Consider the following 12,037-nt stretch of genomic DNA (forward strand, 5'->3'; position numbering starts at 1 on the left):
AGGAAAAAAAGACAAAATAGAGAAACAGCACCTCTACCATTTTGCCTCTTTGAAGAGGATTCATGAGAGTTAGCAACATCCCTTCTGATTAAATTTAAGTTGTTAATATAAACCTGGAAGAACAAACCTATTTTATATGAAAGGCCTCCAGGAACTGCTTAAAACTGTATTAGAAGATCACTGAGGTTCCCTGGAAAAACAAGAAAAACTGGCACCTCATCCAATGGTTTACATACAAGTGCTCATTTCTCCTTACTCAAAAAGAAGGGGTAGTGACAAAAAGAATGAGACAAGGGCAAGACAAGCTTAGCTAACTCTTTAAAACCAGCTCACAGACATACTATAAAACCTGTGTGATTGATGGTTATGTAGTAAAACACTGCTTTATGCAGTAAGATCATGATGATTTTGGGGGCCTTCAAGTTCAAGAACTCTTTCAGGATTTTTTTTCTGCTCTTCCAGAACAGTAGGTTCCTGATCTAAATCTTTATTCAGTGACACACAAGATGACACCGGAGGCACCTTCCAAAAAGCCTCTAACAATCCAAGCAATAAATTAATTGTTATCAGTGAAATATGAGTGTGACAAATAAACGTCTCTGAGCTAAATTCAGAGCAACCATCTTGACAGAATCACCAATAACACAATTCTGGGAATTCTGATGTGCATGATGCTCAGAGCATTATTTTCAGCCAGGCTATAAATAAACCCTACGTAAGAGGATTGTATCTGAGCAGGAGAGATTCTCTGCATGAAAGGGTGAATTAAGGATAGATCGAGGTACCAACTTTAATTTTTAAAGGTCTCTTTTTTGTTGTTGTTAGCTTACATCAAAACCCAGAAGTTTTACACGGCAGCAACTTTTCCAATTTTTCACATTCCTATTTCCTTTCGGCTAGACTATATTTTCCACAAAAAACAGATAATCCATACTCTTTTTCATTAAAAAAAATCTCATAAATAACTGGACCATTACATCTGTACTTACATTCAATCAAATATGCAACTGTCAAATTTGTGAACACAAGCTAAAGGGAAATTCAGATGATTTAAATTTAAGGTGCCTAAGGAGTCTCATTTTACTAGTCAGTCAAGGTTACTCCAGAGAAAAAGATTAGGAATATCTGAATTAAGAGCTCACCTTGCTGAACTGACAGTTGAAGCAGCACAAAACTGAGGATGCAAAGGTGGAGAGAAGGAAACTATCCTTTATTACATCTATGACTAAAGAGTATTTGTGAGCACAGAATTGCTCAGAGTAAAGTGGCACAGGAGAGCTACTGGATTCTGAATCTACTGTAAAATCCCCCAACAAGTGGCAGTTAATTATTTAGGTGACAATTCTTGCATCCAAACGTGGCAGATGCTGAGGCCCACAGGGTCCCATAGATTAAAGACGAGAAAAGCATTTAGGAAAAAAGCCAGAATTACTGAATTTAGGGAGGCTGGTGATTCTACTTTATTGGTGCAAACAGTTAAACAAAAAAAAAAAAAAAGGGTATTTTCTTGTTTGAGATGGCAGATCATAAAACTAATTCGTAATAAATAATTCATTTTTTCTTTTAAATGTAGTGACACAGAAGCCCACACTGAAAATAGTACCACCCCTTCAGCTGTCCCACTAATTCCCTAGTAATATATAAATAGGGTTTGCCACTCTATACTTACACCACAGCAGTAATTATAAAGCCTATGGATATATTATGTTGTCTGGGGTGTGACAAACTTGCTAAGGTCACTCAGGAGAGATCACCCAGGACTCCCAACTGCAGCACAATGTATATGACCCCGCTACAAGATCTCCTCTCTTGGGAAGTGGGATCATAAGTCACTTCCCAGCTCAGATGTTGAATTTAAAGAGCACAAATATTGTATTTCAGCAGCTCCAAATATCACCATTTTCTCCACAAGAACGGCAAGGCAACAACAGAGCCTCAAACACGGCCAGGCAAAAATCAAGATGTTCCAGGCCTTGGAAATGGCGTTTTTATGAAGAGGGAACCTGTAGTAGAAACTGAGCTGATGGAGAATAATGGGAAGAGAACAGACACACAAGGAAACATCACCTTGATACCAAGCACAGGTGAGGGCCCAAAGGTTGGGTCAGGGCAGCCTCCTAAAGTTTATACGTTTTAAGAATAAACATCATGGGTTGAAAAAAAAAAAAACCAACACTTTTTGTTTAAATTAAAATCTTTCAAATCATCCCCTTATAGCACTTTTAAAGTAAACTCACAAAAAAAAATAAGACATATACTGTAAATATTTGCAGCTGGTTTTCAGTCTTTGTTGGTTGAGACATTTGGTGGGGTTTTTTTGTTCATTGGTCTTAATGTATTACTTTTGTTTACATCTCTCAAAATCCATATAATCCTCCAGAAGGCATTTCTTGCCTTTTTTTTTTTCCACTCCAGTGAAGGGATAATGGGCCTGATCCTTTATTACATTAGCAATGATGAACTGCAGTTAAATGACCCCTCCTGATCCACAGCAGCTAAAAATCTGCCTCTCTAAGTACACTGAGAGAAAAGCAGCAAGACCAGTTGGTGGAATTAAAGCCTTTTGTCATCATGGAGCGGCAAATACTCCGCAAAACACGCTCCATTCCAAAGGTAAGATTATCCTCACAAACCACAGGGAGAGCAATCCCTGGTAAAGCAAATCCTGGGGCATCCTGAGAGAGACAAGCTGATCACTCCTCTGAGAGTCACCTAAATCCTCTTCTGGGTTTGTGGTGACATGGAATGTGGACATTCCATGGGGGCTCACGGCTCCTTTTGGGGAATGCACACGGGGAGCTGGGGAAGTGCTGCTCCAAGGGTTGCTTCAATCTCGTGGATAGCCCGGATAAGAACACTCCAGTAGTCACAACAGCATCTCCCAGGTGTTGACATGGGAAGTGGTGACGGTAACGGGGGCAAATTTAAACAAAAATACTCCTTGGCTAATGTGTTCCCAATGCACTTAGAGCAGGATGTCGAGGAAAGGAAACCGGAGGGCTTTTAAACAACAAAATCAGCTTGGGGGAGGACTGATTTATCTAATCCTTGCTCTCTGTATCTGGGTCACTTTAAATAATCTGATGATTAAAAGGGAGCTCCTCCTTTCGTGAGGGCCCCTAAACGAAGCAGGGGCCAAAGCAGAATCCGCACGGCTAATGGGGAACACGTTCCATTGTCGCCTCAGCTGCAGGAATTTTAAAATGGAAGGGAATCACTTCTTACTCAGGTGACTCCAGGACATCACAGCTCCCTTACAGTTACCAAACAGGAGCTGATTGTATTGCCTCGCTTTGTTTTTTTCTTTTCAGCTCATTGTACCTCAATCCCTTGGTGATTTGTCAAATCACCTCATCCTAAGAGGTGCAACTCTCTCCACATGAGGCTTTTCTTGACCTCATTTGGAATGGAGGAAGGTCAGGATGGATCCATTCCTTAAGGAATGCATGGTCAGAACAGCTCAGGGACAGTCTACAGGTTGGCTCAGTTACTAAGCTTATTGCATTTAAGGTATCAACACATTTGGCAGGTTGATACTCCTGTTATGGGACATCTCTGACACCTGCACATGAGTCACATGCTACAATCTGAATTTAAGAGAAAGTAACAGAGACAAATGGGAATTTCTCCAAGGGAAGAGTCGGACTGACTAAATCAGGTGATGTTTCTTCCACCCGGGAAAAAATATCAAGAACTCACATAAGAATTCCGAACGTGTCACAAGAGTAGACACTCAATGGGAGGAAGAGCACAAAAATAATTGCTTTTCCAATGCATAAGCAATAACTAAGAATAGGTTTGGGGTAAAGAAGTGATCCAGCTGTGAAAGAAGGATAGCACTGGGCTCAGTGAAAGTGTGTGACAGGGATGTGGGTGGATGTGAGAGAAGTCAGTGGCCAATCCCACTTCCGTGGGTCTGCCTGATGAAACATTTCAATGCTCCCTGAAGACTTCATCTGAATTCCCCACAGAAATTCAGAAGTACCTTTGGGATCACCCACCCAAGCGAATGCAGAGTGCAAAAGATGACATTGTTCCATGGACCTTGTTCTGCCCTGCAGGGCAATGTAAAGCTCAAAGGAACGGTCTGGAACACCCCAGTGGATCTATTATCCACTTTGCATTCTGGTTGGCACCATCCAATGCCCAGAGAAGATTTCATATTATCAGTGAGTGTGGTCTGGTCAGACCTACACAGGATCAAAATCACGGTCAAATCAAGAAGAGAAATCAAGCTGCAGAAATTGCTTTTTCACTTGATGATGCCCATTGAGATCTGCCCACTGAACTCTAAGCAGACTCACCCAAGTGAAGGGTTTGTAGACACTCATTATATAAACATATCTACTCCAGCAATACTTGTAGCAAAAAGCAATTCTCAGTGAGCCAAATAATTGCACACTTGTCCAACTCTAGGTGGAGATATGCCAAAAAAGACCAGTGACTTCTACATCTCTGGGTGTGCCCTCATTTCAGCCTTTGCCTGAAACGGGCTGGAGGAAGATGTGAGCTCTCAAATGACACAGATGCAGGTGAAAGTGGAGTCACTCAATTAGCAATCACTGTGCAATTAGGTTTTGCATCAAAATAGAAATTACTTCTCTAAAAACAGTAGTGATGACATGTTAGCCTAAAAGGAACAGGCTTCATAAAAGAGGAAGATGAGCAAAATAACAACTCCAAAGGCCAATATGAAGCTGAAGGGCAAAGCAAAGTAATCTAATAGAAACCCCCAATCCATAAAATCAGAGCCCTGAATGCTCAACAGCCTCAGATAGCACAGATGGGGTTTGTAATCCCAGTGGTTACAGTGGTTTTAATAGCATTTTCTGAGGTAATTCTGTTATTTCGTTGTTGCAAGGAACTGGAAAACGAGGGTGGTTTTTCAGATGTCACTGCTCATAAGTTCTGATAAAAGCCAGTGGTTTTATGCCATTTAATGGAGAAAATGAAAGCAAACCCAATAAACTGGAGTTGTGACTACTCTTTTATCTACCAGTTCATCATCAGAGAAGAAACTTTGTCACTGTGGTAAATTGTCACCACTGGAAATGAGAATGACCTTGACAGATACCGAGTTTTTTAAAGAGGAAGTGGTGGAGCAACCTGAGTAACTCCCCTGGCATTAAATCACTACCAGCAAACAGCATTTCACAGGGGCCTACAAAAAATAAAGTGTGAAATAACAGAGATACCAAGGAGAGGGGTGTCATACACCCCCAATAGCAACAACTGCTCCTGAAAGGTTTAAGGGTGACAATACAGTATCTGTTTTTAAAAATGGAATTGAGAGGAAAAGGTAAGAAAAACAAGCTGATAATTTCAGTCATGATTTGCCACTTCTGTATTCAATTTTACCTTGAATTTGTATTTTTGTTCATTTCTCTCTTTGTCAATGAAGCTCCTTCCTGAAACAATATTTTTCTTTCCATCTTTTCATCAACTACATGTTTGCTGACTAAAAAACTTAGTATCTGAGCATATTCTGCTCCATTATTCTTTTTCCCTTTTTCTATATAACTTCATATTTCCATTTTTTGACCAGCTGTAGTTACGTACGTTTGAATCTTTTTTACTCTTATATCATACATCACATGTCTAGTCTTTATTAATTTAATAATTCATGGAGCATAAAAAAATTCCTTTATAATTAAAGGAATTCCACTGGAATTCCTCCTTGGCAGCTGCACGAGGAGCCTCTGATCACCTCCCTGCTGCCTGAGGAGATGTAATCCAGCCATTATCCACCTTAACCATCTCTTCTGGAAAAGCACAGCAGGCCAGAAAGACCCAACCCAGAGGCCCCAAAGCTGGATGACACCACATTGAGGACTCACCCTCCCAGTCAAGTCAACAGGATTTGTTTAATTAAGACAGTGTGTCACAAATCCAGGACATATGTATCCCAGCAGCTGGAATTCATCCTGTCTGGAGGCAACCCGGGAGCAGTAATGGGGGGAAAAATGTCCTCCATCACATTAATTCAATTAAATCAAGTAGCAAATGCCTGTTAGCACCTCTGTGTGCACTACAAAGCATCCACTGCTAACAACAAACGTGTTTCAAACCAGAATACCATATAAAATCATACCTGTGAAAACATTTTCCAATTCCAATTGGACTTTCTCTTTTTTTTAATTTAGAAAACCTCATTTCGTTTTCCAGAGTAAGAAAAAGGCTTCATGAAGACTTTTTGAGGGATAATGCTGCGTGAAAGTAACATTTTTCACAATTATTTCTCTTCAAATACTCAAAAGCCTAACATTAAAGACACTACTTTATCTTCTAATACACGTGAAAAGGCTGAAGAAAGTATGAAGAAACTCATCCAGTTTGCTCATTATGACAGGAGTTTGCTAAGTTTTTGAGCAATGGAATTGCACCATTTCTTATCTTTAATGGGAGCAGAGCATGGGGAATAATTGACCATCAGTTGTCCCGAGAGAGCTCCTTGGGAGTTATTTTGGGGCAAAAAGCATAATAAAGACAATATTTTTTAAATCTTCAGGTCAGGCAGCTTAAAGATCTTTTCAATTTCTTGATTTGAAATGTGATGAAGGTACAGACAAACCTATTTACTTTGTAAAGCTGTTTGTTCATCTCCTGCTCTTTACAGTTTCTACAGCTGGTTTCCCTGCCAGGACAAGGTGACTTTCCCCAGTTCAAATGCACATCACAAACCTCTCTGACTGAAATTCTTCCTGATCACGTAAGGAAGGAGTTCAGAAGCCTGGAGTTAAGTTATCTGCAAATTTTTAGCCAAAAAATAACTATATAAAGCAATTGCATAGATCGAGTTATGGAGAAATTCTCTTGTTCATTACTGCTCATCAAATTCCACTCAAATATAATATTTATATGCTTGGAAAAAATTCTGATACGAGTTATTAAAGCACACCAGGAAATCCCAAAACATTTCAATCACCAGCAACACGAGTTCCTGTTCACACAATGAGCATATAATGACTTCAGTTTGTTATTTACTTTTATTCTGCTTACCAGTGAACGCCTCAATTCCCTTGATTTGTCAGGTTTGGACATCTGGACTCAGCGCCTAAAACCTCAGATCTACTTTATAAAGGCTCACCAAGTAACTTTTAGAAGACAGAAGGGAAAAAACAGCACCATACCTGAGATTGTGCATTAATATTGGCTCCTTCCTTCACCAGAACTTTGACAACTTCAGCTTGTCCTGCTAGGGATGCAATGTGCAGGGCTGTATTCCCTTTCTGTTGGAGGAAGGGGGGAAAAATGAAAGAATATTATTACTCTTCTTCAGGAATCATTTCAAGCAGCAGTTAAAAGCAAAGGCTGAAAGTAAAACAATTCATCCCACGGGTATTTTTTCCATTGTGCCCATAAGAGAAAAGGTTGTGGATATGGTAAAGTCACTGACTAATTTTCACAGATTTGAAAAAAATCACTCTCTGTCTAATGGGGACCTGTCACTGGAAATAAAGAAAAATCTGGCACTGCTAAAAACTTTTAATGCTTCCCCTGTATTATTGTACAAATAATATTTTCCTCTTCATTTAATACCAAGGGGTTTCAGCAAACAAGGCTCCCAGGCCAAAACAGAAAATCTAGTTTAAATATCAGCAATGTATTTATATTTTTTTGCCTGTATTTCTCCCATGTGTTTGACCTTTTCCTTCTGGGAATAAACTTGCAGACAAGTGTGACTTACCTTAGTGGCGGAATCCACGGCCGACCCTCTTTCCAGCAATTCCTGTACCAGTCCCACGTGGCCTTCTTTGGCTGCCAGGTGCAGAGCATTGAGTCCATTCTGCAAGCATAAGGGCCAGATCCATTACAAATATCAGATACACATTCCTACCTTGCCCTGGGATAAGAGGAAGATTAGGAGCTGGAGTACTGTTACATCTCTTAGCTGGCTGTCTACATAAGTCAGATATTTTGGACGTGGCTCTGCGTGACAAATTTCTCCAGCAATGTTTTTCCCATAGCAACAAAGACATCAAAACCAAGTGTATTTTGTGAGGATCCAGAAGACATTCCTTCCTTTCTGACAGTTTCCCTCTTCCCCCCTACCTTGGGCACGTCCATGGAGCTCAATATTTCAAAACTTGAGTGCGTTTTTGCCTTCCTTCTCTTTACTGTAACCTTATCCAGCTCCCCTGAGGAATTATCAACACTGAGAAATCACAGGACTTAGCCAAATTTACACAGGATATGTCTATTCAATCAGGATTATTCCATGCTGATGTAGCTGAACCCTAGACTCTCCTCCAGGCTAACTGGTATCAAATAGAAACCCAAAAGCACAAACAGACCAAAATGTTGATTACTTATGGCTTGCAAATCAATCCTTCATCTGGCACCCCTGCTGGTTTCTAGGCAAGTCTGCATGAAACTTTGAGGTTCTGAAACCTCAAAAAGGAACAGGAAATTAAATAAGAGCAAGGATTGTCCAAAAAGCAACCTAAGAAAGTCAGCATTTAAATCCTTTCCACATTAAACAAGAACAGGATACTTTATCTCAGACAGATTCCAGCCATGGAAACCTTATCTTCTTCTTCCTAGTATTCCCATTCCACCCAAGGGGGAAAAAATAAAATGACAGTCTATTGTAGCTGAATTGCTAACCTGTTTTTCACAATCCTACAGCAATTTTCATGCTACGTCAGGTAGGTGACAGGGACAGATCCTGCCATTCCCTGCAGCACTCTCCTGGTTTCCACACTGGAAGCATCAGGAGCGATGCTCAGGTATTTGAGTCACCAGCAGCAAGTGCAGCACTGTGCAATTTTTGTCACTTTGCTCATCTCTGAGCACTTCAGAGTCATTTCAGTTGTGAACTAAACAAGTAGCTTTCCGGCTTTCATTTTGTCCATGCACAGAGGCAGTTCAGGCTTGTAATTCCCAGTGGGATTTTAAAGCACTTAGCACTTCACAGGAGGCATTTAATGGGAGTGGGTCCAATGGCTTGGGACACAGCAATCCAAAGGCAGCTCTGCACTAACTCCATTTAATTCCACGTCCACATGAGCAGCACTGGCAGATTTTGTGGTCAAATTCAGAAGTGGAACTATGAGAAAAGCAGAGGAACTGAAGGAAGGCTACACTCACAGGCTGCCAAAAGCAGAGGAACACCCTCGTGCAGCCTGGCAGTTAGGAGATGTTAATGAGAAACGCGGTTTCAAATCCCATTATGTGGGAAAAGCAGCAGCAACCAGATCCTCCTTAATCCAGAGGAACACTCTTAACTAGAGAGCTGCAGAGCCCAGGGGTGGCAGTGGTGCCATGCCCTGGATCAAGGATAAATCCCTGGCCAAAAATACGTGGTGAGGTTGACCATAATCACCAAGATGAGGAACAGTGCACATGTCAGGGAATATTCTGCAGGCTGAAGAGGTTTCAGAAACCTCTAATCTTCCCGGGGGTTTTAATCTCAGCTGAGTATTAACTAACCATAATTACTACCTACAGTGGCTGAGAGCTTTGAAACAGTGTTTTGTGGGGAAACACAGTGTTCTTTCTCCTTGTTTGAGAGCTAAGACACGTTCTCATATCTAATCTCATAGATTCTGCCATCAACACTTTCCATGGGAATACCAAGGGCAGCTTGGGCTTCTTAGAGCTGTCCACGGCTGATGTACTGCTGTGACATGTTATTAACCTTTCTGACTCTTTGGGAGCAGACTGGAGTCCACAAACAGCACAACAACTGCAATATTCATGGCCCATACGCTCCTCTGAATGCAAAAGGATGAGGAGAAGCCTCCAGTTTAGTTTACCACGTGCCAAAGGATGGAGAGAGCAAGGCTTGTCCCAGTGCTTAATCAGTAGGAATCTCTTAAAATACTTGTGTTCCTCCCTCTGAGACACATATCTGCTGATGTTCACACTAAGCACCTGAAAGCTGATATTGCTGCATAGATTATATGAGTTTCTTTGCAACTTTTTAATTCAGTGAATACTTGAGCTCCAGTAAAAAGGTCACAGGAAGAAACTCTAGTTTAAATATAGTTCCCACTACACACATTCAAACTCCATAATTCCCTAAATAAAGCAAGCTGGGGTAAGCAGCAGCAAGCTCTGCACTTTAAATGCTGAGGGCCAGCACAACTGAAGCCTTAAAGCAACCTTTGTTCTGTTCCTCCCTAATCAGAACCAACGCTGCAATTATTTCCCGGCCCACATGGCTGATCCCTGCCACTTCTGATGATGGAATCTCAGATTTAATCAATGCAACTCCTCCGTTCCTGTCAACTGGATTCTTCCAGTTCAGAACAACAAAAGTTTCTGACACGTCCCCTTTTTTTTTTTCCCGTCTCCCGTGCCCACCAAAAAGTTGGGGAGGGTGAAATTAGTTGTCTGCCAAGCAAAACTGTGCAGCATGAGGACAAAGCACACATATACCCTCACTGCATTTCTCCTGGAGGCTCCTTGGTAATTTTAACTCTCATGAAAGTGCACCATACTAAGCCTTCCAAGCTTGGTTCTTCAAGTGTCTCCCTGCAGAGCCTTACAACTTTTAAATCACCAGCCTCACCACCTTCGTTGAATATAACAATTCCTACTTCCCTGAAGTTCCCTTCCATTGGAAGGTGTTCATTAAGTGCTTGATATCTTAGGAAACAAGAATGTATGTTGACAAAATTAACCCTCATCTTTCCTCATGTGAAGAAGTTTGACCCCTTTTAACTCCCAGAGAGTTACAAGTTGGGATGCAACACTTTGCAGGAAGATTTGCCAAGAGCTGAGTTTCTACCTACCTTTTGTGCCTTTGCCACAGATGATTAAAATGACATTTAAGCAATTTACAGATAAAAACACCATGAAAGCCAACAAAAATAAAACAATAAATCCCTCTATTTTCGTAATGTTTCCACATTCTCCAAGTATCAAATGTCATGTGTTTTCACTAAGTTCCTTCCACTGATGCTTTGGTCCCAGACTTATACATATGTAGAGTCTTTTCCAACCTTAACTATTCCATGATTCTATGAAAAAGGCCAATGCCAAAGCATAACTTCAAAACATAATGAAAATTAACTCCCCAGCAGAGGCAGAAACTAAAAATAAACATCATGGTCTTTGTTAAAGTCTAACTCTTTTCTCTGTCTCTTTAATAGATGTCAGTCTAAGGTTGCTGCTGAATAAATCTCTTGGGGAGGTAAAAAGCGCATGTGGTCGAACCCTCTTCAAGAAAGATTTGGGAAAGGGCTTTCTCAAGTCCAAAGGTTCGTTGAAGTTTTTCCTAAAAATACCACAAAGAAACGAAGTGAACTGTCGAGAAAAGAAAAACCATTTCAGATGATGAAAATACTCCCTTTGTGTGGCTTTCTAGTCTACGAACTCGAGAAATTGAATTAACCCCCTGAGTGACATCTAAAGCGATCCTGCAGACCTCATTTATGACACAGAGCTACTTCAGGCTGTAGCTGGCGCTGCTGGGAGCAGGAGTGCCTCTCCATTTGGAGCAAGGGAAGGAATTAACAGGAGGTGCTTGGTGTTGCTGTAACTGAAGCAATAGAGGCACCAACCGAACTAGAAAGAAGCCAACAAAACAAGAGCCAAAGCCAAGTAGACCTAAATCGGGGCCCTGGAGCTGGAGGACCCCCAAACTGCCTAATATTTGAATTCCTGTTCTGTTCAAGGTATCAGACTTCACACCCGTTTCTAGGAATGCAGAAGACTTAAGAACAAATGCCAAAATCCAGCAAATTTTTCCTTCCAAGGAAGCGACTTTGTCGCCATGAGAACCGACAGGTCTCCAAGCACAAGATGGAGAAAAGCCACTTTATGTTGCCTTTGGATCATCAATTCTGTTTCAAAAGGGAGCAGGCAGCTGGTGAACCTTTGGACTGGTCACGTGTTGGGGTCTAACTCCTGCTGGAACCTTGGGTTGCCCAAATGCAGAGTGTCAAATCAAAGGTCATTCTGAACACGATGCAGAAGCAAGCTGTTTTCTCTTGCTTCTTTACTAGAAACAACCACCACATCCTAAAAAAACTACATTTGTCACAATAGTTCTAAAGGAATCAGAGATTTCTAATGACTATTAGTTATC

The 12,037-nt window shown here is 41.0% G+C and overlaps 1 protein-coding gene across 22 annotated transcripts in view; it reads right to left on the reverse strand.

The window, feature by feature from the left end:
* ANK2 (ankyrin 2) overlaps window positions 1-12,037 on the reverse strand; it is a 191,637-nt gene that overhangs the window by 111,814 nt on the left and 67,786 nt on the right. For all 22 annotated transcript variants that reach the window (XM_032684755.1, XM_032684754.1, XM_032684753.1 and 19 more), the window contains exons 3-4: window positions 7,688-7,786; window positions 7,131-7,229 (exon numbers count right to left, since the gene is read on the reverse strand). In XM_032684755.1, coding sequence (XP_032540646.1) covers window positions 7,131-7,229; window positions 7,688-7,786 — 198 coding nt within the window. The remainder of the gene's footprint in view (window positions 1-7,130; window positions 7,230-7,687; window positions 7,787-12,037) is intronic.

The sequence above is a fragment of the Chiroxiphia lanceolata genome, chromosome 4 (genome assembly GCF_009829145.1).
Source record: "Chiroxiphia lanceolata isolate bChiLan1 chromosome 4, bChiLan1.pri, whole genome shotgun sequence".
NCBI lineage: Eukaryota > Metazoa > Chordata > Aves > Passeriformes > Pipridae > Chiroxiphia > Chiroxiphia lanceolata.